Below are 24749 nucleotides of genomic sequence, written 5' to 3'. Positions count from 1 at the left end.
CGCCAATGGTACACTCGCATTGAAGTTTTTTGACTTCAACAAAGCTATATATACCTACAGTGACTCAAGCTTGCAGCAAATTTAGTTACTAGACAACAGATTCATAGCTTCTAAGTTGTTAGTAACTCAAACCCATACAACAAACGGAGATATCTCTTCCACGCAAGTACGAGAACTAAGCTATGGTAAAGTGATTCCCTATTCTCTATCAAGTCCCCCGTCTTGTCCATTTCTCCAATTTTCATGAACGCTCATTCACGTTTCCTAAAATTCACTCTCTCACGAGGTTACAGTCTTCTCAGTTTTCGTGCACAGAACCTCTAGAGTGTTGTCTGAGTTTGACCAAGTCCGCCGTGCAGTGTGCGTATTTTAACCTCGTCTCCATCTTGCACCACCAGCAGAGGTAAATCACCACATGTTATCCTTGAGTTTATAGTAAATATTGTTGCCATGAAATCCCCCTGACTCCTAGCATTGTGTATCATATGATCAAGCTGTTTGCGAGTATTTATGCATTATTGCTAATGGACTTGCTATTTCGGGGTGTGCTCCCGCTCGTACCTCTTCGACTCCGGTAAGTTATGAGGAACCTATCATTATCATCTACATCGGAAGTTATACTAGGCGATTCCGTTGCCTCTTCAACTGCCATAGATCTTGACGAGGCTGCCGTCTATATCGCATCTATATCCGAAGACGCTACCGTAATAGAAATACGAAAATTGGATGCCGCCGATGCACAACATCAGGTACGCAACATCTTCTGCATATGGAATGTTCATTCAATTTGCACTATCGCAAGAGTCATGCTACATTGTTGGATGTAATCACGGTAGAGCAACAGCCCACCAAAATAACTTCCTTTCGCTTCCTCCCCGATTCCCGCAAATTGATTCTCATCCTGCACGGAGGGGACATGCATAGTTACTCTCTAGAAACAGAGGAGGTAAATTTATCCGCCCTTGAGCGTTCATTGACGCAAATCAACGGTACGCAGGCTGAAGTCGAAGGGTCCATCGAAGCAGGCATATTATCAGCAGAATGGGGCCCGGACGACGAGCTACTTGCACTCATCACCGGTTCGTAATCCTTGTCCATCAGTATCTCGCACTTACACCGCTCAGTATAGGAGATGAGAAGCTCATACTCATGACCTCCGCGTTTGACGTGCTATCGGAGGCCTCCTTGCATACGGCAGACTATGGAGAAGGTGCCACTAATCTGATGATGATCGCGCATCTTATTGACTCGCAATTCAGATGCACCCATAAATGTCGGATGGGGATCTAAGCAAACACAGTTCCACGGCTCCTTGGGAAAGGCTGCCGCACAAGAAAAGCCCACATCCAATGTCGGCTCCAGCCCAGACGACGACCGAGCGCCTCGCATCAGCTGGCGGGGTGATGGCTCGTATTTCGTCGTTTCCGCATTTTTCACGCCGCACGACACGGGTCTACCAAGGCGCGTCCTTCGGGTGTTTGATCGGCAGGCGAAGCTACAGGCAACGATGGACCCAATACCAGGGCTGGAGCACCCGCTCGCGTGGCGCCCTTCTGGTAATATAATCGCCAGCACGCAACGCTTTGGCTTCGAGGGTGGTGGCGCCGGCAAATCTGATCGACACGATGTCGTCTTCTTCGAAAGGAATGGGTTGCGACATGGCGAATTCAGCTTGCGCTTCAAAAACACTGTAGACGAAAGTGCAAGTGCGAGAAAGTGGGGATACAATGTTCGGGACCTGGCTTGGAGCTCGGATTCTAGTGTTCTTGCTGTTTGGATCGAGCATGAAAAGGGCGATACTGGTGAGGCTTATTTTCTCTTCTCACTTGATGTAACTCGTAAGCTTATCTATTTCAGTCCAGCTATGGACTATTGGGAACTATCACTGGTGCAAAACACACCGCACGTTAAACGGACTGACGCTGATTGCTCTTCTCAAAGGTATCTCACGCACGAAATCATTTCCCCTACCTGGGGAAACTCTCATAGTCGATTCACTTCGATGTCATGGCACCCTGAGAAAAGCTTGTGCCTCCATCTAACCACTCATCGTGCGTACCGTCGTCGAAATCAATGGCATCCCGGCTAAATTGTCCGAAAGACCATTTTGTAGAAAGAACATACACATGGGACGCGTCGTCTTCACATAGTAAACCTCCGAATGACACTGGCTCTGTTGCCGTAATTGATGGATGTACGCCGTCATGCCATGACGATTCTCCCGTTCATACTCATTCTTCTAGCCAAGATCCTCTTGACACCTTTCCGAATGCAGAATGTACCCCCTCCTATGTCCTCCCTCCAGCTGGACTTCGTAGCGAATCCATCTTTGCACCCAATTCAGGTTCCCGTGCACACCGCATTTTGCATCACTACAGACGTCCTTGCTGTCTTGTGGGAGAGCGGCTTCGTCGAAGTATGGAGCCTCAATACGCGCCTCGAACAAGGATATGGTCCTGTCATGAAGCCAAGTCAGGTCTGGGCAGGGAAAGTTGATTCTTGCTCGAAGGCCCGTCAGATGGTAGCCCAAGAAGGTCCAGACAATACGCTGAGGCTGTTGATCCTCGGCGTAACCGACAACGGAATGGATGTATTAGTTGATGTTTCCGTTGAAGGAGGTGCAGTCAACGTGAAGGCACCCCAATCAATTCCCAATAGAAGCGGACGGCTCATCACTACGGATTCTGGTATCTTGTATCAATCCGCGACAGGAGAAGTGCAGGAAGGCAAGTGCTTTCATCGTGTCAACTGCTCGTGATCGTCTATATACTTGACATCTAGTGGCTTGCGATGGGGCGCCGCCAGTAGCCCGATTCCCCGAGTTTTGCTTCTCGGCTCAGTTGGTTTCAGCTTCAGATACGTCGGATCGAATCATCGTCGGACATGCTAGCCCCGCAAAACTATACGCCGCTGGGCACGACCAACATGTTCTCCTAGCATCGAACGCCACATCGTACACCGTAGGCTCCGGATACATCATCTTCACCACAAGCGCTCACGAGTGTATATTCATACCTCTGAGTGCGCTGCCACAGCTCCTGGATGACGCGGGCAAGGGCGAGGGGAAACACCCCGAATGGGAGAAGCGGAGGGTCGAGAGGGGATCGCGTATCGTCGTGGTAGTCCCGAGTTCGATGAGTCTTGTCTTGCAGATGCCCCGAGGCAACCTCGAGACCATCAACCCGCGACCATTGGTGATGGAGGTCGTCCGTCAGGATATCGCGCAGTACGACTTCTCCATCCCAACCCTTGCATCGCCCTGAAGGCTGACGCTCTTTAGGCATAATTACCGCAAGGCATTCCTCGCCTGCCGAAAACATCGAATCGACTTCAGCGTGATCGTCGAAAGCAATCAAGAGGACTTCCTCGAGAACCTATCTGTGTTTTTGGAGCAAGTCCATGAAGTGGACTATATCAATCTCTTCCTGACCACCATATCGTGAGTCTCCCTGTGATGAACCGATTCCATCTCGTCTAATATAGTCGTTAGCCACGGCTCCCTCTCGCCGGAAGTGACTACTAGGGTGTGCGACAGGGTTCAAGAAATTCTGTCCACCATCGATCTGAATAAATATGTTAACACCATCCTTACCGCCCGCGTCGTAAAGTCTCCTCCAGATCATGAAGCTGCCCTAGGCCTTCTCCCAAAATTGCGGAGTCAGATTTTCTGCAGATGGTGGTGCCGTCTCCTCTAACCCCTCTCTTTAGGCATCAACCCAGAGCTCGTGGAAGAAGCCGTCAAATATGTCATCTTCCTCGTAGATGCGGACAAGCTCTTCGACATCGCGCTAGGCATGTATGATTTTTCCCTTGTCCTGATGATCGCGCAGCATGCGCAGAAGGTCGGTATCATCTCCACATATGCCACATATTGAAGCGTTGCTCACAAGGATTTATCAGGACCCAAGAGAATACCTCCCGTTCCTGCGAGAGCTACGGGCCCTGGAAACGAACTACCAGCGGTTCAAGATCGACGATCATCTGAAGCGATATACGAGTGCGTTGAAAAATCTGAGCCTTGGTGGTGAGTTATCGGAGTTATCCTCATTTACCCACTGGTCGTCATCATGAGAGAATACTGGCTAACAGAGCGATTACTCACTACTCACTACTAGGAGGCCCATACTTCGACGAAGCCAAAGCCTACATCGAGAAACATCAGCTACACGAGGCCGCATTGGGGATTTGGAGAAACACCGATCAGTATAATGTGAGTTTCAATATATCCACTACCATGCTGTCGTTTGGATATGACTCATGCTCATGTAGACGATCCTCGAACTCTACGGCGACTGGTTATTTGAGCGGCGTGAGTTCCGCCAAGCTGCTGCAGGTTGGTGACAGTTTAAGAAGATTCTGGCGCACGATGGCTTACCAGTGACTGTCATACGCAGCATTCGTAGAGGCGTCCAACCTCCCAAAGGCTATGGTCGCTTACGAACGAGCTCTCGAATGGCAGGAATTGTTCGACATTGCTATCCGGTGCGACGCGAAGGGCGAAGGTATCAAGGATCTGGCGTACCGTGTAGCAGGTTCGATTATCGTCCCACTATATGTCTTATCTCGCGGTGTGGCTAATCAAGACCTTTCCTTTCAGAGGAGCTGACGGCAAAGAAGCGATATGCAGAGGCCGCGACGGTGCTCGCAGACTATGGTAAGGATATCCGTGAGGCTGTCATCGCTCTTGTGCAAGGCAACCATTTCGCCGAGGCAAAGCGTATCGTATGTACCGCGTCCACCAGTCCTCGAACACCTCGCTCATCTGCTTCGACACAGACCTCCCTTCACGGCCGGCCTGAGCTCGTCAAAGACGTCATCCACCCTGGGGCGCTGGAGAGCCGTTCGCAGCTCTCTGATGATCTCACCGAGATGCGAGACCAGCTACGCAAGCAGCTCAACCGCATACGTGAGTTGCGGATCAAGAAGCAGGAAGAGCCAGGTGCGTCAGAAATCAGAAATCATCGATGTCCTTGGTGATGCTAACAGTATGTATGTAGACGCATTTTATGGAGCCGAAGATAGCAATCTTGCCAACGTGGATGTTATGACCGACGCGTCGATGGCCCCCACTGCATTCACTCGGTACACCGTTGCGCCTTCAATGGCGTCCAGAGCATCCAAGTAAGCAGTGAATAGCTCCATGATACTATGCCATTCAACTGGGTATAGGATCAGCTCGCGATCGAAGCGCAAAGCTGAGCGCAAGATCGGGTCAGGTAGAAAGGGTACTGTGGATGAGGAGGAATACCTCTTGAACTCCATCACGAAGCTTGTCGCGAGATTTCAAACCGCCCAGCGTATGTCCTTCCCATACAGGCATTTTCACCAATTTGGACTAACGATCGTCTTTGCAAAGGCGAAGCACACGGACTCTTACCCTTCCTCTTCCAATTTTCGACGGAGCACAGGGAGGAGGGGCTCGAACTCCAGAAAGAGGTATCCGAGTTCGAGGAGGAGTTGCTCGCTACTCTCGAGGATATATGGACGAAACCGAAAACTGATTCTGATAACCCTGATGAATCAAACGGCGATACATGGGCAACCAGGATGGAGGAGATAGAGAAGAGAAGACTGATCGAGCCTACGGCTAAAATCACGAAGCCCGATCTGAGAAAAGGAGATTGGCGGCTGAGGTTGTTCGACGTGACCGGCAAGTAATGTAACAAGCATCTATTACGATACACATATCTTCCTTGTTGATAGTCCACAAGACACAAGAATCCTGTCAAAACGAAGTAGAATTAGACTATGTTTCCAAGCTGAATGCAAGAAAAGAGACGAGAGCTCAGTGCTGCATAGCAGACTTGTAAGATATTCTCATATCGTCGGCGACCGACCCCCGCCCTAAACGCAGCCGTACCAACGCATCACACCCTCCTGAGATTGAGCCTCCCATTTGTGCATACAACCACACACCTGGTGCGTTGGCCTTGAGCCCAGATGCTTATAAGCAAGCGAAGTATATGGTGTCAGAAGATTAAACCACATCTGTAGACCACCCAGTGCAAAATGAAAACGTGTTCTACACGGGCTCAGCTACGACACGCGGGGAACCCCCCAATGTAGGACTCAGCCTTTGCAGTTCGACCGTCTTGCTTCAGATCAGAACAGCCAACGTAGAGTCCCAAATGCAGATTTCATCGAATCCCATTCGGCGAAAATATTGGTCTAGCCTTACGACGGCGCCATTGATTTCTCGAGATGGCCCATCGGGAAATAGACCTTGTGGGGGCTCTTATCTCGTCTGAAGGAAGTGAAGCACGGTTCGCGGTTTCTGGGCAGGAAATTGGGCATCCGACATCGACCCTTTTACTAGAACATCCTGGCGAAGTAGAAGAGTCGGATATTGGCTCACCGGTCAGTTCTGCTGTCATTGACGTTACATTTCGCCGTCTGTCGACGTGGTAGGAAGGGAAGAGGTGAAAGGCGCCCGTCAGGTTAGCGTGTGGGAAGGAACAGAGCATGCTTAGTCATCCGAACTCTTGCACCCCTCAAGTCGAACACGTCGCTGTCACCACTTGCCCTCACCGTCATTTTGTAGTCCCCGCCCACAATGAATCTCTTCCGGTTGCTGGGTGAGCTCGCTGTCCGCCACATTGCGCGCGAACTCACTGTTGACTCTGATAACTAGGCGACTTGTCTCATTTGGCCTCGATATTAGTTTTGCTGCATAAAATACAGACGTCACGGTCATGTCGAGGTCAGTTTCTTCGCTGTGGCTTTCTGGGACTCGTTTCCAGCGGACGGCTGAAATGAGGGCCCTTTCTACTCAGTGTACTCAACAAGGCGTCGTTTTTACAGGCATTTCGTTTAAGACGCAAGCTCTATATGTCGCGGTCTTCGTAGCACGCTACTTGGACTTGTTCTGGCGATATATCTCCCTCTACAACAGTGCCATGAAAGTCTTCTTTATTGGAAGCAGCTGTTATATCCTCTACCTAATGAAGTACAGGTACAGGTAAGCACCGCGCCTGGATGGTATCTTGGACTCTCGCTGATATTTTATGCAGACCAACAAACGACCCTTCAATCGACACTTTCCGGATTGAATACCTTTTGGTTCCATGCGCGATCCTGTCCTTGATTTTCAACTACAACTTTATGCCTACCGAAATCCTATGGTCATTCTCGATCTTCCTGGAGTCCGTCGCTATCCTTCCCCAACTGTTCATGCTTCAACGCACGGGCGAAGCTGAAGCAATCACCACCCATTACCTTGCGGCACTAGGCATCTACCGGGCCCTCTATATCCCTAATTGGATATACAGGTAAGCTCTACTCGTATATTAACGTCAAGGGCGGATATTTAAGCTGGTAATAGGTACTTTACGGAGGGTGTCATTGATCCTATCGCAGTGACGGCTGGTATCGTCCAGACTGGCTTGTACCTCGACTTCTTCTATGTCTATTTCACGAAGTAAGTTTTCGCCTGTTGAATGTTTCTCACCAAGTTGACACGTCGCATAGGGTGCTTCAGGGGCAGAAATTCGAGCTCCCTGCTTGATGACATGATGCTCCTCCACGCTGGTAGTTTAGTAAAATGTACTTGTCACGACTGGGCGATCGGATGTGTTGCACCGTCCTTCTCCCTTAATCCAATGATAGAAATCGTTCTTGTGCGTTTCATGCAAGGGTGTCACGATGCCGCCGAAATACTTGAGAAGGATACAATAGTAAATTATAATTATTGAAATAAATAAAAACCAAGATGAAACTCCCGTCGTGTATCAAAATTCCCTTGTTCGTAAATCCAAAAAATAACGCGTTCATTTGTATCGTGCTTCAGCGGGGGACATCACTGCGGAACTGATTCGATGCTGACTTCAGACAGCCCACTAGATGACGTGCTTGGGCTGTTGTCACTATCAGTCATTGACGAGGCATCCTTGAGGGAAGGCGTGAGGCTAATCAACGAAATCCTGTAGGCTTCCGCCCTGGCCTTCGCTTCAGAGATTAGCTCTGGGATATGCTTCTCGGATGCTAGCTCCCTAAGTCCAATGGAAATCTTCGGCGTGAAGCCGTCAACTTGGCTTTCAAGCGATGTCTCGAAGACTAAGCGATATTCAATTAACGGCACCGTAACTGGTAGGTAGACGGATGCTTACCATGCTCCTTGTCGCATATCTGTTGTTGTTGCATGATATCTAGAACGGAATGTGAAGATCGGGCGAGGCAAATGTCACTTCCTGGCCACTGCGTTCTGTGCATGAGGCGTAGCTGAATGACCGCATGTTCGCCCATCTCCATGCTATTCAATTGATTGAGAGTTAGGCTTAGCGGAAGGCAGAGCCGAAGGCACGTACGAGGGACTGTTCTCGTGCCAAGAGGGATTCCTCGATCCCTTGATAGTCCGCGTCCGAAAGAACAACTTGTCATCAAGTAGGACTTTGACATAGACATTGGGGGGTTGGTTGCGTCTACGCCCCAGCAACGGGAGATCAGATGCGCTTTGTACTGGATATTGCGATGAGAACGGGTGGCACCTTTGGGAACAAGGTTGGAGACATACTGTGGAGTTGGAGACGCAGGGGATGTGAGTGCCTCCGACGTAGTCGAGGGCGTGTTTCATCGACCTCAGGTTCGTCGAACTGTATGTGCTTCCCCTTTTGTTGTGTTTCCCTCTGTCTGCAGGAACGTCAGGATGGGATCAAACGTTTGGTCAGAACGAGTACTCACTTATCCTTGGTGTTCATAGCTATCGACATTATTGCAAATGGGGCCAAGGGATGTTATGAGGATTCCGGGAAACCCTCGACTCTTTATATATGTGCACTGCGGCTCAAGGCTGCCGCCACACGGAGACCATGGGGCGAAGGTCAAAACTTGGCAGTGCCCATTGTGCTCCTGCGGTCCAAATGGGTAACTTCTGTATCATGGGCACCACTCAACTTTAAAATGCTGTAGAGCAGTGGCATCTGGGTTAGTAAGACACTAAGGGTGGTAAAAGTAGTATTTAGAAACTACCGCATCGTTAACAGCTTTCGGACAGCGAATTCCACGCGAACCCAAATACACCAAGGATATCTTAAGCGTCCTGGGTTGTGGCTGGACGACGTGTACAGAGCTGCACTCGCCTGTCAGACATTGCTCCCAGTGGTGCTCGGAGCCCCGGACATGAGCACAGCACGAACCACGGCCAAGGCAGTGAAACAGCTTTGGAATTCGGATCCAGCGCAATCAGTAATGGCGCAATTATAGCCAAAGCCGCATATCAAGCGTGCTGGTCCCGGTCAGGTACTGTGTATGCGAACCATCTTGAGACGATTGACTTGATGGCGAAGATGAATTTCCCCCTGACTGCCCCTGAATACTAACGTGGCATTCCATCCACGTGACGACGCCAATATCAGTGAGTGCACGGAAACCTGACTTGCAGAACGACTACGACGACGAGCTTCCTGGCACACGACAGCCAGCGCACATATCACATCCCCATAACCTAAAGACTCAAGCCCTCCGGAGCGCTTCTACTTCTACAGCAATGGCGTCGCGGTGTACCACACTGCTCCTACTGGTTCTGGCTTTACTTTCGCCATTTGCAATGGCCGAGTCGGAGGACAAGCCCTCAAAAGTGGGCGACCACACGATTGAACGAGTGAGTATTGAGCGAAATTGCTGTCGCTTGAAGTGCCTTGCTGGGATTTCTCTGCACAATTATGTGCCCCGAGCCAGTGAAAATCCAAGAACGGAGTATTGCTGAAGGGCGCCGAGCTGGTTCTCTGATGAAGGACGAATCCCACAATGTTGTACCTGGGGAAGACCAGCGAGCGAGGGGACACTTCTGAACGATTTCCGAGGGCTTTCGCGACTTCAAGTGTTGTTGTAACACAAAGAAGGCTCGTTGGGTTTCTGGTCGCTGTTCCTTCTTATTATGGGTTTGACGAATGCCAACTTACTGATTGGTCGTGGGTTCTACCCGCTAGACGATCCAACTTCGAACACATTCCTTATACGCTCCGTACATCGACCAAGACCTCCAAAATAGGTGCGTAGTCAATCCCAAAGTATCGAATGCTCATCCAAATGGCTCGTCAGATGGTGGGACTTTGGTGCTGATTCATATGTGGTGCGTACGGAGTCAATCTTGTGAAGAATCGCAATAATTGAATAGTAACCCGGCAGAATACGAATAAGCACGTCCGACTTACTCGCCCGGCGCCGTCCCAAATGGTATTCCTCTTCACGCCAACAACAGCTGGTCAACTCATTAAGTTTTTCAACAGGGTTGGCTATGGTCACGATTGCCATTGACATCAACGAACTACATAATCGAGGTTGAGTTCAAAGTGCGTGCGCGTCTGTGCAAGGCTCGCCTCTATATTCACTTTTACATGGCAGATATCGGGCGAGTCAAGTCATCTGTTCGGTGACGGTATCGCTGTATGGATCGCTAAAGAGCGCGCTCAACCCGGTCCAATCTTCGGCAACAAAGGTCAGTTTGAGAGGTGGCATTCCGTTGTAGATTCGCTAAAGGAGAATAGATAAATTTGAGGGGCTTGGGATCTTCCTCGATACATACGCCAACTCAAGGCATTCTTATTCTTTCCCCCACGTCACAGCTACTATCGGTGATGGTAAGACGGAGTATGACTACGGAAATGATGGCGACGACTCCAGCATTGGCGGTTGCTCAGTGAGTACCTAGTTCACGTGTAGCGAAGAAATGCCTGATGAAGAAATAGGCAAACTTCCGTCGAACCAATGTCGCCACCAAGTTGAAGATTACCTACATCAAGGAGAAATATCTCGACGTATGTCGCCCACGAACTCCATAATTGGGACACTTGCTGATACGCTACTTATAGGTCAAAATCCAATACAAGGCTTGTGCGTGACATTGATGCTGGCTTGGTATAATGCGCTAACTTGAGTCTTAGGGGATGACTGGTCGGATTGCTTCCATGTTGAGAATGTCACCCTCCCTTCAGCGCCTTTCATTGGCTTCTCTGCCATGACGGGAGACGTTTCTGACGCCCACGAGTAGGTGTTTCTGCACCATTGAAGTCACACATTGCTCACTTATCTCTCCTCACAGTATTATCAGCGTCACCTCTTCGTCCGCCATCCTCGCTCCTCCTGCCAAACCCAAGACCAAATCCAAATCCGTCTTCCCTTCCCTCCGAACAAGCGACGACGAAGACCCTGAGGGTTCGTGGTTTGGTTCAATGTTCAAGATCTTCCTCTTCATTGGTGTTTGCGTTGGGGGGTACTATGGGTATCTTGAATATAAGAGGAGGCAGGCGTTTGCTGGTGCAGGAAACTTTGGTGGCATGGGTGGCGGTGGATACGGCGGAGGAATGTACGCCAACTCGAAGAGATTCTAGTTGTACTTGGACGCTCTGCACATATTTATATCTGAGCCACCGTTGTAAATGCACTCCTATATCTCTCTATCTCTTCATCTACTAATGTTAGTCCAGGACGTAGCTCAACCGTCCGCGTCAAGGAAGATAACGTCCAGAATGTCTTCATTGAACTCGATCATGATCGACAACCGGCGTCTATTACAGGGTTCCGACTCTACCAAACCTCCATCCGAGTCGGCGAGTCCCGACTCATAAGTTTCCCCGATGGGCTCTTTTATGCTGCAATCACTCACATTGGCAGACGTCGTGGATATATGACTTTTTTTGCTCTTTATCAGTGTACTTATATTTTAGTTCAACCATCGACTCCAGCTCCGGTCCGCCAGACATACTAGAGTTCTATGCCATTTTTCGGGAGATCGACGACCACTTCGTTTCCCGCATGATATACAAATCTATCCGCTTGACCGGTAATTTTTCTGGCAACTGCCTCCACACCTGTCTTAACAGACTCCTTGCTGATGAGAATCGATTGGTTGGCTGCGTCGAAGAATTTACTCCTGATGCGTCTAATCACCAAGTACAGCATCCTATCCGCCAGTCGGACTATCACTTTCGATGACATAGGATTCCAGCCTTTTCAACTGACGCATTTCGTATAGACATACGATGGTCGTCGTGGGGTAGACTTCAGGTCATTGACAGGTCTTCTTGTGGCCCAGCCTACACTCGAACATCTGGAGCTGAGGTTCGATTCAAGAGTCAGCGTGATAGTCAACCTCCCCGACGATGCCCTGCCCCATCTTTGCTATCTGCACGCCCCGCTGTTGCTCGCTGCAGCGATCATCCCTGGTAGGAAGGTTCGCCACTTAGGCCTTCTAAAACTTCTCGTGGACATCGATATCACAACGGCCCAAGCCCTACAACAGGTCATATCGCTCTTCGTGGAAGACGTATTGAAGTCCCCCCAACCTTCCAACAGTGTAAGAACCTGAAATATATAGATAATGTTACAGCCAACTTCGCACATCCTCAATGACCTCGCGATAGGCGGAATCGAAGTGCGCTACGCCCAAATCACGGGCGGTGTCGAACGCCTCGATGTCGCTAGGGCACAGGAAATGTTTGACGAAATGCCTACCATGCGGATCGTTGCCGCGACGGAGACCATCACCAACAGACCAGTGGCTGCTAGCTTCGATCGCTTCCAACGAGATAGAGTTGCCACCTTGTCGATGTCAACCCCTCGATCTGGGCCCCCGTGGTGTGAATCCCTTTGCTTGAAGGACGTTGATATAGATGACGCTTGAGGCAGTGAGGAGCTCGAAGTCGGCCTCTGCCTTCCAGCCCCAAGACCGAAGAGGAAAGCAAAGATGGAGGTGATTGTTGAGGGCCCCGACATTCGGTTATTGTTCGTGCCCTTGTGCTGATTCCTCAGTGCTAGTATCTCTGTCCTCCTACCCAATTGATGTATAGTAGTTATTGTAACGGGGTTTTAGATCGGCTCAATGCAGACCGAGTCGTGGATGAGTCTTTATACATAGTTACAGCATCAGTATGGCTCTAATAAATCAACAAGCCCAGAATGCCACTCAATAGCTGACGCTCCTGGCTCTCACGTAACCGGATGCTCTGCGATTGACGGTTGGGCGGGGGGCAAGGGAAACCAGGGGCGGTGGTGACGGTCTAGGTGACGGGAGTTTGTTTTCACCTTTCAAGCCTTCCCAGCCATCCGCGTCACCGCTGTCTTTCTTCCCTTCTTCTGAACCGAGAGGCCTGTCTTTCGTTATCATACTCATAGCCGACCGCGCCGCTGATCTCCCCCTCGCAATAGCATCCTTCCATGCGCGATGTATAGGCCCCGTCTCCTTTCTGACATTCGCCTCAATGATCATGTCCCGCATCTCCCTCGTCAGCGCCTCCATCACATCGTCGTCCAACTCAATCATCGGTCGCATCTTGCTGAGCGTCGGCCGATCCGCATCGAGGTCGGCCTCCTTCAACGGGTGAGCGGAGTGCAGTTCAGTGTGTAGCATGATAGATGTTTCCTTGTCCGTGACGCTTGCGATAGCGTTCAGCTTGTCCATGAACATCTTGCCGCCTTTGCCACGAAGGAAGCTTGTGATGTCGGTCGATGGGAAGAGCATCGGCGCGACGCGCGAGAGGGCGATTGTGAGGAAGACGAAGAGGTGGTGCAGGAAGAGGATGTGCTGGTACGCCACGCGCTGCGGGAAGATGATGTGGAGCAGGGTCTGTGGTGCCGGCGAAATTGCTGGGTCGGGGAACGCTGACGTGAAAGAGGAAGAGACCATGGGTGAGGGGCTAAGGATGAGGCTGACTTCCGAGACGAGGATGGATAGGTAGAGCATGTAGCGCCACTGTCGCGGAATCTCAGTGGAAGCGCAATGAGCAAAAAGAGTGGATACGCACGAAAGCGACGGGGCTCGGGTCGCCGATTGCAGACCAGAACTGCAGCCCCAGGAAGGTAACTATATGGTATCCGGAATTGTAGATCAGGCCGTGTCTGAGGTATTCCCTCTCCGTCGAAAGATTCTCCCACTTCAGCACGTCTGGGCCGAATCTGAATATTTGCCACTTGTGAGTGAGGATCAAGAGATATATCCCAGATGATCGAAACGCACCTATCGTACGCGAACCTCACGACGGGATCTTTAAGCGCCTCAAACATTGTTCGCACACGCATGAACAACTCCTCCCCGTCTCGTCCCACACCTGGCCTATCGGGGTGATACCTCTTCGCGAAGCCCTTAAAAGCAGCCTTCAGGCCTGCTTCGTCAACATCTACGCTCACTTGCATCATTTCGTAGAAGCTCCGTTCGATGCTGTTCGCCCCCTGCACCAACGAGTACGCCAGGTATGAAAGGACAACAAACGCAAAGGTAAGCCGGTAGCGGAGGGTAGACCGCAATATTTGGGGTGATGGAGGCGGTATTTTGAAGTAGGTGAAAAGAATGGGGTTTACAACGAACTGGAGGAGGCGGGAAGTGGCCATGTCTGGGATGACCGACCATCCAGCGAAGGAGAGCAAGGCATGGGTTGTGCCAGAGACCATGGTGGACTGTGGATGCTGTTGATTTAGAGCGTACGTCCGACGAGCATCGAGCTTACCTTTAAGCCCTCAAAAGGCCACTGAGCGCACTGAACTTTGAGAAAGTGAAGGCGACAACCGCGCAGTCAGTTGTTCACTGAGTTCAGAGCCACGCGACACGTGACATAGTTTGGCGCCTTGTTTCCCGCGCCTCCCGCCTTACCTTTACTTGACGGGAACACCCACGTGACTACTCACCGGCACCGTCGTCGCTGGTGTCCTGAGGTCTCCATCGGTGCCGGTCAATGAAATTCTACTTGGTTGTACTTTTCAGCCTACAAACAAACCATAACAGCGCGCTCGTATATAAACGACGTGAGGAAGACCTTTATTCTTTCCTTCCACCCACCATCCCTCCCTCAGTCAATATCGGTGCTCCTGGGTGCTTCCTCGTATCTCCTCAGGGTATATGCGCCTTGGCCTCACCAGCTACCCGAGATACTCATACGATCGTTCCTGACAAGTAGACGCTCGTGGTGGTCCGTGCGTTTTTGATGAAACCGACCTTGTGGGAAATGATCTCCCTTAGACTTTCTTCGTTCAAGACAGTCGTGTCTCTCGCTCCCCTTCATTGGTTGTTCTTTTTTACTTGCGTTGGTTCCCTATCCCTTCCCTTGGATTTCACCGACGCAATTTTGCAGTTGTGCTTTACCGTAGTCACACTTTTTTCTCTCATCTTCTGTGCGTGTCCCTTCTTTTTTCAGTCCATCAACCCACACGATCCTTATATCCTCCCGCTCCTTCAAAATATCCTTATACATATATACCGTTGCAAAACATACCCTTCCCTCCAACACACTCCTTCTAAATGGATGACTCTCAGTCAGCTTTCGCTACCCATTATCAGACGTACGGGTTTGACATCGACATGATGAAGGTGAGTTCTGCTGGCATATCATTCTTCACGTCACTTCATTCCCACTACATCTTGCCCATTCCGCCACATCGCTCTCCCGTTTCTCTTCCTTTTCCTCCTCCCCTTGTTCTTAATTTTTCTTTCTATCCTCTCGTTAACTAATCTTTAATATGTTACTATCTATCCAGCGCTCAATGGAGGCCCCTTCTATTCCTGACGCGAAAAAACCACGCTGGTCCCCGACCTCGTCTTTCCCTTCAACCTCCCCTACAAACGGTTCTCACCCTCAATCCGCTACCCGAGACGCATTCGCCAATTACGGTTACGGTCCCCAGGCATCCATTAACCAGCCGCAATTCGCTTCGTCGCCCTCATCAGCCAACTTCCCTAATGGGTCTCCATTGTACTCCACACCCAGTTTAAACATTAATACTCATAATGGAATTGGTGGTATGCCTCAGCTGAGCCCGAGCGTTGCAAATGCTTTCGCCGCTCAGCAGCAACAACAGCAACAACAAGCGCAGGCACAGGCACAACAACAAGCCCAAGCCAACGGCATTAACGGACAACTAAATGGTTACGCCAACGGATTCGGTGGGTACAACATGCTCGGAATGGGATTGCCCGGAATGAACATGCTTGGATTCCCATACAACGGCCAAATGGGCAACTTCGCACAGGTGAATTAATAGTTATCTTTGACTTGGCAACGCACTAACAATAGTCAGAATTTTAATAACCAATCCCGTCTACCTTCCCTGAACATCCCGGCCGCCCAAGCCTCCTATTCTCCTAATGCCCTATCTGCAGCGCTTACTTCGCCCTCGAACTCGACCGGGCGCACCGTGTACATTGGCAATCTTCCATCCACGGCGTCTGTCGACGAACTTCTCAATCTCGTCCACTTCGGACCCTTGGAAAACATCCGCGTGCTACCCGAAAAGTCTTGCGTTTTCTTGTCGTTCTTAGATCCGGCAACTGCAGCCGCTTTCCATGCTGACGCGACGATCAAGAAACTCAGTCTCCACGGGCAGGAGTTGAAGATAGGTTGGGGGAAGGCTAGCGCAGTACCCGCTCAAGTTGCCTTGGCGATCAGTCAGAGCGGTGCTAGTAGAAACGTCTACCTCGGAGGTTTGGAGGAGGGTATGACAGAGGAGAGGCTGCGAGATGAGTTGAGCAGGTTCGGATTGATCGATCAAGTCAAGATCGTCCGAGACAAGAACATTGGTTTTGTCCATTTCTTGAGCATCGCTACAGCTACGAAGGTGAGGTTTCGATTTGTTCAACTGCCTGAATGGTGATTCTAATGATCGTTTCTCAGGTTGTCAACACGCTTCCTACTGAGCCCGCCTGGGCCGGCAAGCGCGTCAACTATGGGAAAGATCGTTGCGCCTACGTGCCAAAATCTCAGCAAGTCGCGGCGCAACAAGCTCAAGCTGTTGCGGCCCAAACTCTTGTCGCCCAATCCGCTGGATTATCCTCTCCGCAATCTGCCGGATTCTCGCCTTTCTCCCCTTACACGCCGTTCACGCCTAATGGCGTTGACATGAGCGGAATGGCCAATGGAGGGATGAATGGCATGATGGCCATGAATGGAATGGCTATACATGGCTTAGGTGCCATGAACGGTATGGGTGGCGTCGGTCAAGGGATGAACAGGACCGTGTACCTGGGTAATATCCACCCCGAGACTTCGACGGAAGATCTGTGCAACGCTATCAGGGGCGGCGTTCTGCAGAGCATCAGGTATATGCAAGACAAACATATTGCCGTGAGTAGTGTTCCGTGTCGTCATCATTCATTCAAGCCTGCTTACACATGCTTCTTGTGTAGTTTGTTACATTCATCGACCCTGCTGCCGCATTGACGTTCTTCCAAGTATCGTCGTACAACGGTCTTACTCTCAACAACCGACGCCTCAAAATCGGTTGGGGCAAGAATTCCGGCCCTCTTCCTCCAACACTCGCTCTCGCCGTTCACAGCGGTGCTACTCGCAATGTTTACATCGGCAACATCGAGGACTTTGATGTCTTCACCGACGAGAAGCTGAAGCGCGATTTCGGCGAATATGGGGAGATTGAGTTGGTCAACTTTTTGAAGGAGAAGAACTGCGCGTTTGTCAATTTCACGAGTGTGGGGAACGCGATCAAGGCAATTGAGGGGATCAAGGGGAAGAAGGAGTACGAGGGGCTGAGGATCGCACATGGGAAGGATCGGTGCGCGAATCCACCCCGGAGTGGAGGGAATGTGAACGGAGGAGGACACGGCAGGCGGAATGCGAGCGGCAACAACAGTGCACCGAACAGTGCAGGGATAGACATGAATGGAGATTTGGAGTTGGAGAACGGGGAAGCATATCTTAACGGTGATCTAGAGGGAGACGAAGGACATTTGCAGCCCGGCATGCATGTTGATGGTGCCGAGCCCGTCGCCGCTGCTGCGTGAAGAAAATATCAATACAACCACCCCAGATATGTATTTGTCGACCCATCGACGATCCTCGACGCCGACAATCGATACCCCACCCTCTCTTTGCTCTCTATCTATCTCTGCCTGCTCTCTCGATGTGCTTATCACTCTCTTGTCCAACTCCGTCCCTCTTTTGAACACCTATGCCCCCTCACATGTTTATTCCTATCTTACGGACACGAACTAATGTCCCCTTTCCCTTTCCTTCCTCCTTGTACCTCCTACCAGTACCCATACAAGTACCATATATACGCTCGTCACCCTCCCTTGTCCGTTGGTTGCGTTCAATTCTGAGACCCGGCTGCTTGTTTTTCTACCCCTCGCTTGTAGCAATGCATGTATACGAGTGGTTGGAAAAGGAAAATGCTTTTTTGCTTCATTGCTTCGATTCCTTCAATGTCGACGATGTGGGGGGTGCGCGTTGCGCTTTGGGCTTTGGTTGAAATCATCTTTATTCCCATAAGTTTTCGCAGAGTCCTTGTTTCTTTATCTATTCTTCTTCCTTTGCCTCGTCGAGGAGCAGTGTTGGTATACGATATAAAAGTCTTATTATCTTGTGCAAGTACGTAGATACGCACATCTGTGTACCGCATACGAATAATGGAATAACATGTACATAGTCTAACTCTCTTCCTTGTTCTGTTCACCTTTCCGAGTCCGGTAGAAAGGGAACACACAAGTACGTCAATGATTTCACTCCAGTGTTGTGCAGGTCAGGGTAAAGTCAGGAAAAGTCGCAAGGTCGGAAAGGTCAGTAACCTTACGACCTAACCTTGACCTAACCTTTTCCACAGTCGGAGGCAGCTAGGCCAGGGGTTTCAGGGGGTAGTTTAAACAGTAATTATTATGATAACAAAATTGAATCTAATGTAGTATCAAGTACCTCGTTGTCCACCTCGCCATCTGCATCCAAATTAAGCATGTCGTAGAACTCAAGCTCCTCATCAAAGCTGCGGGAAGAGCTGTGCTGATAGCTAGATATCCAATGTTTGGAGGACTATTGCCTTGGGTTTATCACCCTGAATTGTATCAGTGTGCTTACAACTTCGCTCGGAGATGGTCGATGAAGAGATCTCGCTACCAGGAAGGATTGGGAGGCATGGATGGACTGATAGGTGGAACTGTCAATTATAATTCTTACCATGAATTATTGTACCTTACTTATATCTGGGGGATGATGAGCAGTATGTATGGTGCTTCAATTAGTCCTACATCGCTACAATATTGGCTCGATGATTTACAGTAGTGGTATAATCATTGGGAGAGGGTGCTAGGAGGTGGTATCAGGGGGAAAAGGGGAAAGCTCGCGGTTCAGGATACTACCATATGTGGCACTAACTCCGATTCCCACACTCATCTAAGGTCAGGTCAGAAACTACGGTCAGTGACTTTTCCCGACCTTTGACCGTACTTCTGACCTTGACTAGTCACTCCTGGTCACCGACCGTACAACACTGTTTCACTCAGTGTGCAGCGCTAACAATAACCTTCCAGTGGCAATATCAGTTCCCTACCGGATACCGTGCGCAATATCATTGCACGGATGAGGATTAGTGGCAATATCAGTTCCCTACCGGATACCGTGCGCAATATCATTGCACGGATGAGGATTAGTTGTATTCTTGTTGCGGAAGGCGCTCTGACTTCAGATGAATATTTCACCATGTCCGGAAGACTTCGAGGCGGCATGGAGGTAGTTAACCAGCTCGTAGGTGCATTCGTATTTGGTCTTTGTGCTTTTGATGACCATATGCATAGTACGGCAAGCAAATGGGACATTAGTTCCATTGAATATTGCGGATTGAATATTGCGGATTACCACCAGCAAGATGGACGAACTGATCGACTCCCGCATCTACAATCCACAATATTCCGCTCAAATCCCCTCGAGATACGAAAACATGATGGGGTCAGAACCTTAGCACCTAGCCACCACGAGGCGACTAGTATAAAGCAACTATGACGAGAACATCGACCGACTACCTACAACAAAATCCTTTTGATGCTGAACGGGCCCTGGTCCTAGACGTCACTTGTAGCTCCCCTTTGTTCATCCTTTGGTATATAAGTAGGCAAGATGAACACGTCCATCCCAACAAACGGCCATGCCTTCTATCATCGCCGAAGCACCGTTCGCAACCAAGCATTCTATATAGACTTTGCCGCCTTTCAAGTATGCCGAAGTTCCATGATTGTGTTTGTAGTAATGGTCTGGACTGACATGGACCTGGTACTTATTGCAGGCGGAAGATGAGCTATTTATGGCCCCAACCAACTACTTGAAGGCAAATTCGGCTACGTTCAACCAACTCCTCGACCTTCAGCTTGGAGCTGACCCTACAGCGGGGCAAAGCGACGAGAACCCCATCGTGCTTGATGGCGTAAGTAAGGTTGACTTCGAGCGATTCCTCGGAGTCGCGGTCGCAGCCAATTAGTGCGTACCACCAATGTGTCGGCAATTTCATGAGGCGAGGCTACGCGTTACTGACGAATCTATGTAACTACAGCCAAGGAGAGCCGCCGGTGGCTCTCGGGGTTCCCCATTGGTTATCTGTGCTCGGGCTTGCCAGTCTATGGGGCTTCCATGACCTTCGACGAAAGACCATTGAAGTGGTCTCTTCTGGGGGACTGACTACTATGGAACGGCTTTCCTACGGGCGTTTACTCAAAGTCGAGAAATGGGGCGCGCAAGAGTACACGGAACTAGTGAAATGATGACCGAGGCAGAGGTCGGACAGATAGGTTGGAATGCAATGCTAGGAATATGCATCCACCGTTCATTCACCCGTTACTAGTGCATCGGCAGTCCGCCAGGCGTTTGCGGCGGAGCTGTACGAGATTTGTGCGATTGCTGATGCCTTGATGGTTCCCGTACCAGAAACTCGGACGATCCCCACTCGGGGTCAGAGGCAGATAGCCGCAGATAAGTACGGCGGGCCAGGGACCCGGCGCAGTGTTCTCGATCACCTACGGGCATATCGTAGTGGTGATTCAGTTACTAGACATCGGAGCCATACAGTGTATTAATATCTGAATCCTACTAATGCGACATAATGTTCTTGCTCTTCTCAACCGTGGCGCTTACGATGTCAAAGGCTAAGATCACTGCACATACTAATATCCGGACCCCAATACAAACGTCCAGAGGATGCTCCATTCTTGTGTCCAGAAGACTAGCCAGCCGGCAACGGAAGTTATTATACTAGACGTGTTGGTGCATGTTATGTACATTCGTATACCTATTGGAAGCTGGATTACCATTGACTTATCAATGAAATGCCCTACATATTTCAGTTATGGAATGTAATTGCCAGTGCAAGACGAACGATTGTACGAGTCGACTCCATAGTAGTGCCACAAGACATGTACTCTCATTCGTAATGTCTGTGTACATAAGGTTGGACTTGAGATATAGGTAAAATGGCCCAGAAGCTTCATACTGTGGGCAGCAGTATGTAAATCCTATGAATTTTATTCAAGCAGGACTCGGAGCATCCCGGACTCAATCCATGAAGTTGCGGCGAGTGTAATGGTGGAACATCTCTTCCACGAAGAGCTAACAATGGTAGTATTCGATCCGCAGCGAACAGTGCCATTTCTAGAAGGAAGTAATGACTTCGCAGTGAGAATCGATGGCCCCTGTTCCGACAAGTTTCGGTGATCATGATCGGTACACGTGTTCTCACCACACTTTGGCTTTCTCCTCATCACTCTAGTGCCTGCGAGGACTGATGTACTGATGTTTCTAATCGAACTTGCTAATATGTGAGTTCTGAATGGACACCTGGTTTCGGTCCTTTTCTTTTACTGCCCTCCAAATTTTCTGCTCCATCACACCGGAATCAGCATTGCTGTGTCGCATCTCTTGCAGTCGCACACATCTCGGAATCGGAGCTAGACCGCCAGATATCTTTGACACCCACCACCCCCGCATCGACAGGCGGTCTCGGAACTGTGCTCGGGAGCTCAGTGGTTCGTGCTCTTTTTGGTATCACAGTACCGCTTCATCTGAATTAGTTCTTTTCACAGAGGTCCAGATCTACGATTCATGCCGGCGCGAGTCGTGGAAGTGCAACGTGTAGACGGCTCTGTGACTGAGCTAGCTCTTTTCCATCGTAACCAAGGCGATCTTGAACGAAAGGTGATGCCTCGTATGTCGCGCAAGCAACACGCTGCAGAAAAGATGGCAGGAGGCATGGCCTTCTAGCACAGCAAGTAGATTAATCTATGTCCAAGGACTCAATGGAAGGGGCAAGTACGAACGACTCAGCTTTTGTTGGTGGCGCATCTCCCAGTCGTACATGCTGCATCGACTCAGGCAAGGTCACGTTTCTACGGGTCAGCGGGCAGACTCACTTTTCATTTCGGTCCTCTTCAGCTTGCTTGAAGGGCTGTGAACCTTGTGTACCCCGCTGGCCCATATACCTACGGCGAGTAATGAGCTGACTCTTGACTTTGATCTCTCATCATCATCTGATCTAATATTTTTTTCGCTTGCGTTGGTATGCAGAATTGATTTACAGGGGTGCGGTGATTCTCCTCCGCTGGTCCCTCCACGATTCACCTATGATTCATTTGTTCTGGTTCGTCCATTCTACTCCCACAAACGACTTGCGCGGCATGGTACCGCCCGCTCTATGACCTTCTTTGATGTTCCATACTATGACCTTTCTAGCCGTTTTGCACCTCGACCTGGGCTGGTTTAGCACTATCTGGGACGAGTCATAATTACGACCCTGAACCTATGCCTCCGATCAGTCTGCTCGACATTCGGTGCGCTAGACATCCATTTGGTTGCACGAGGATTGCGTTTCCAAGCCATGCAGCTGTATTGGTGTGGATATAACTGCAGAAACAGCCCAAGGCCAAGTATATAAGTCTGTGCCGCAGTCATATCCTCGTCCCAACCACATCTGACTCATCTGTCTACGCTCCTCCGCGTCGAGTCATAGCTACGCATCCCGTGTTTACCCCTTGCTCATATATCTATCTACAGCAAACGCGACTTTTTTGATACAACACTTCTTCCCGATATAACATCGCTGCTGCCGTCCTCCTTCACGTCTACGCGTCCCGGCTCATCAAACACGCCCTTGGACATCAATGCCAATCGCCACAACCCACCCCTTTACCGCCACCTACTCTCGCGCAACCGACATTCCCGCTTATATATGGGACGGTTTAAAAAGTAACGAGTGGTACACTAACACCGTGCTTCCTCACCTCAACAAGCGGCGCGCCGAGGAGAACGCACGATACCCCGCTAGGCAGGGTGAATTCTGGATCACTTGCTGTACCCCCGGCTCTCCTTCCACCGTCGATTTGGTCCTGTCCTGCACGGATGGTCCTGTTGACAAGTACCCCATCTTCATTGCCAGCATCCATCCCCACGCAAGATTAACACAGGATTTCCTGGAAGAACGTATACGTATCCTCGTTGAAGCCCTAGCGAAAGTCGTATCCCCATCGCGTGTGTACTCGGTTTATGCGGCCGAACCAATATCTCTCAAGTTTGCGCAAGCATGGGCGCAACGGACAGGAATCCAGCCCATGCGAGAGCCATACTATGCTTCAAAAGTGTCCTACTGTACAAAGGATACTCTCACCGAACCACCAACTCGCCAGGCACATCTCCATCCCCGTCAAGGCGCCTTCGAATGTAGATTAGCGCAGGATCCAGATCTAGACAATCTCGCTGCACTTTGCTTCGGGTTCGCATTTGAATCGGTGAGTCATGCGTCAGTATCTCCTGAAAGCTGCTTCCTGATGCTGTTTATATGTGTTTCAAAGCCCCCCTTCATTCATTCCAGAGAATCAGCGTACCAAGAAGCGCGAGCACTCCTCGGTCGCAGGCAGGCATGGGTTCTCGCAGCTCATTCAGCCAACGGTAGATCCCACCTTGCCTCCATCGTCGCTGTGACTAGGAATACCGAAAATGTTGCGACGATAACGAAAGTTTACACCCTTCCGGAGCACCGTGGACACGGATACGCCGAGATCCTGGTTCGCCATGTCACGAAGGAATACCTAAAGACAAGACAAGTGGTCATGCTCTATGTTGGGCATGACAACCCTGCAGCGAACGTTTATCGCCGGGTGGGGTATGTTGGTTTGGGAAAAGAGGGCGTGCAAGTGAAGGGCGTGGATAGATGGATGGAAGTTGGATTTGACCAAAATAAGGTGGTGTTAGGTCATTGGTGATGGGACCTCAGGCTATGCCCTGTTCACCATCACATGCATCACAGGCGACCTGTTCGACATCAAGGGACGGGTGCCGGCATCATCATCTTACACACCTCACCAACGCCCGACAGACCATACCAATCCCCGCTCAAGACTAATACGAAGCCAGCAGCACTCGGACCAATCGAATCATTAACTCTGTATTTATATCTCGCTGTCGAGTTACACGCAACCCCCATTGTACCCATATTTATGCAAGGACCTTTCCAGAGCTTGATATGTATCCATTCACATGTAGCAACAGTGTACCGTACTCGCTATCTCTGCCTCCTGCCTCCTAACTATATATATCTTCAACGTTCACCGCAAGCACAGCCGGGTGTTTCCCAACCCAACCGACGCAAGGCACATTGATGATAGGGCTTGCGGTGAGAGAGAGGGGATGTCTGATCAATATGGTTTAGTAAAAATATAACAAGAAATGCAGGATGGAACTGACCGTTTCGACTAGAATGCGATGGAATACGCGATCAATGGGTGCCACTAGTGGTACTGCTGGGATAGAGCGCAGATTGAGCTGCCTTCGCCAGCTCCTTTTCCATTTCCTCGTTCTAAATTCAGGTAGAATCGGCCTCCCCCCTTGCATAGCCGCCGAGGTTACACACCTGGTTCACCTGTCGCGCTGCGGCCTCCCGTTCAGCCATCAACTATGAACGAGCATGGTCTAGATCAGAGCCACCGTCACAGTGAATACAATGATAGGCTTACTTCTATGAATGTCCGAAACAGCTTTCGTCAGAACGAACGCCCAGTCATATGAGCAGTA

The 24749-nt window shown here is 50.1% G+C and overlaps 9 protein-coding genes across 9 annotated transcripts; 7 read left to right on the top strand and 2 right to left on the bottom strand.

Annotated features, from left to right (window-relative positions):
* Positions 1 to 581: 581 nt before the first annotated feature.
* On the top strand, positions 582 to 5658 carry PC9H_008106 (uncharacterized protein; the record flags this gene model as incomplete). Its single annotated transcript, XM_036777626.1, has 21 exons — positions 582 to 749; positions 803 to 1079; positions 1130 to 1210; positions 1260 to 1802; positions 1858 to 1888; positions 1942 to 2051; positions 2114 to 2194; positions 2244 to 2741; positions 2806 to 3226; positions 3281 to 3439; positions 3491 to 3657; positions 3709 to 3842; positions 3901 to 4024; positions 4116 to 4210; positions 4270 to 4333; positions 4395 to 4532; positions 4598 to 4722; positions 4777 to 4939; positions 4998 to 5121; positions 5170 to 5297; positions 5357 to 5658. 21 exons carry the CDS (start codon positions 582 to 584, stop codon positions 5656 to 5658), a joined length of 3933 nt encoding a protein of 1310 aa, XP_036631246.1.
* Positions 5659 to 6553: 895 nt separating this feature from the next.
* ERD2 (endoplasmic reticulum retention protein) lies at positions 6554 to 7504 on the top strand (the record flags this gene model as incomplete). Its single annotated transcript, XM_036777625.1, has 6 exons — positions 6554 to 6575; positions 6632 to 6700; positions 6802 to 6958; positions 7011 to 7268; positions 7322 to 7417; positions 7468 to 7504. 6 exons carry the CDS (start codon positions 6554 to 6556, stop codon positions 7502 to 7504), a joined length of 639 nt encoding a protein of 212 aa, XP_036631245.1.
* A 291-nt stretch (positions 7505 to 7795) lies between these two features.
* Positions 7796 to 8705, bottom strand: PC9H_008104 (uncharacterized protein; the record flags this gene model as incomplete). Its single annotated transcript, XM_036777624.1, has 5 exons — positions 7796 to 8052; positions 8106 to 8248; positions 8304 to 8454; positions 8510 to 8625; positions 8677 to 8705. 5 exons carry the CDS (start codon positions 8703 to 8705, stop codon positions 7796 to 7798), a joined length of 696 nt encoding a protein of 231 aa, XP_036631244.1.
* A 776-nt stretch (positions 8706 to 9481) lies between these two features.
* PC9H_008103 (uncharacterized protein) lies at positions 9482 to 11324 on the top strand (the record flags this gene model as incomplete). The annotated part of the gene is made up of 11 exons (XM_036777623.1): positions 9482 to 9595; positions 9924 to 9985; positions 10036 to 10066; positions 10123 to 10170; positions 10224 to 10286; positions 10339 to 10432; positions 10482 to 10633; positions 10683 to 10751; positions 10806 to 10827; positions 10878 to 10980; positions 11036 to 11324. The coding sequence occupies 11 exons, from the start codon at positions 9482 to 9484 to the stop codon at positions 11322 to 11324; spliced, it is 1047 nt and encodes a 348-aa protein (XP_036631243.1).
* Positions 11325 to 11408: 84 nt separating this feature from the next.
* Positions 11409 to 12616, top strand: PC9H_008102 (uncharacterized protein; the record flags this gene model as incomplete). Its single annotated transcript, XM_036777622.1, has 3 exons — positions 11409 to 11423; positions 11969 to 12289; positions 12323 to 12616. The coding sequence occupies 3 exons, from the start codon at positions 11409 to 11411 to the stop codon at positions 12614 to 12616; spliced, it is 630 nt and encodes a 209-aa protein (XP_036631242.1).
* A 282-nt stretch (positions 12617 to 12898) lies between these two features.
* Positions 12899 to 14379, bottom strand: PC9H_008101 (uncharacterized protein; the record flags this gene model as incomplete). Its single annotated transcript, XM_036777621.1, has 3 exons — positions 12899 to 13684; positions 13737 to 13887; positions 13949 to 14379. 3 exons carry the CDS (start codon positions 14377 to 14379, stop codon positions 12899 to 12901), a joined length of 1368 nt encoding a protein of 455 aa, XP_036631241.1.
* Positions 14380 to 15223: 844 nt separating this feature from the next.
* On the top strand, positions 15224 to 17716 carry PC9H_008100 (uncharacterized protein; the record flags this gene model as incomplete). Its single annotated transcript, XM_036777620.1, has 5 exons — positions 15224 to 15292; positions 15460 to 15951; positions 16000 to 16536; positions 16593 to 17042; positions 17105 to 17716. The coding sequence occupies 5 exons, from the start codon at positions 15224 to 15226 to the stop codon at positions 17714 to 17716; spliced, it is 2160 nt and encodes a 719-aa protein (XP_036631240.1).
* A 2101-nt stretch (positions 17717 to 19817) lies between these two features.
* Positions 19818 to 21947, top strand: PC9H_008099 (uncharacterized protein; the record flags this gene model as incomplete). The annotated part of the gene is made up of 6 exons (XM_036777619.1): positions 19818 to 19913; positions 19984 to 20174; positions 20248 to 20433; positions 20536 to 20667; positions 21612 to 21716; positions 21770 to 21947. The coding sequence occupies 6 exons, from the start codon at positions 19818 to 19820 to the stop codon at positions 21945 to 21947; spliced, it is 888 nt and encodes a 295-aa protein (XP_036631239.1).
* An 896-nt stretch (positions 21948 to 22843) lies between these two features.
* PC9H_008098 (uncharacterized protein) lies at positions 22844 to 23941 on the top strand (the record flags this gene model as incomplete). The annotated part of the gene is made up of 2 exons (XM_036777618.1): positions 22844 to 23467; positions 23531 to 23941. The coding sequence occupies 2 exons, from the start codon at positions 22844 to 22846 to the stop codon at positions 23939 to 23941; spliced, it is 1035 nt and encodes a 344-aa protein (XP_036631238.1).
* Between the last annotated feature and the right edge of the window lie 808 nt (positions 23942 to 24749).

This window comes from Pleurotus ostreatus (assembly GCF_014466165.1).
Source record: "Pleurotus ostreatus strain PC9 chromosome Unknown scaffold_5, whole genome shotgun sequence".
In the NCBI taxonomy this organism is placed as follows: domain Eukaryota; kingdom Fungi; phylum Basidiomycota; class Agaricomycetes; order Agaricales; family Pleurotaceae; genus Pleurotus; species Pleurotus ostreatus.
The sequence above is the reverse complement of the archived record's forward strand: the minus strand, read 5'-3'. Positions and strand labels throughout refer to the sequence as shown.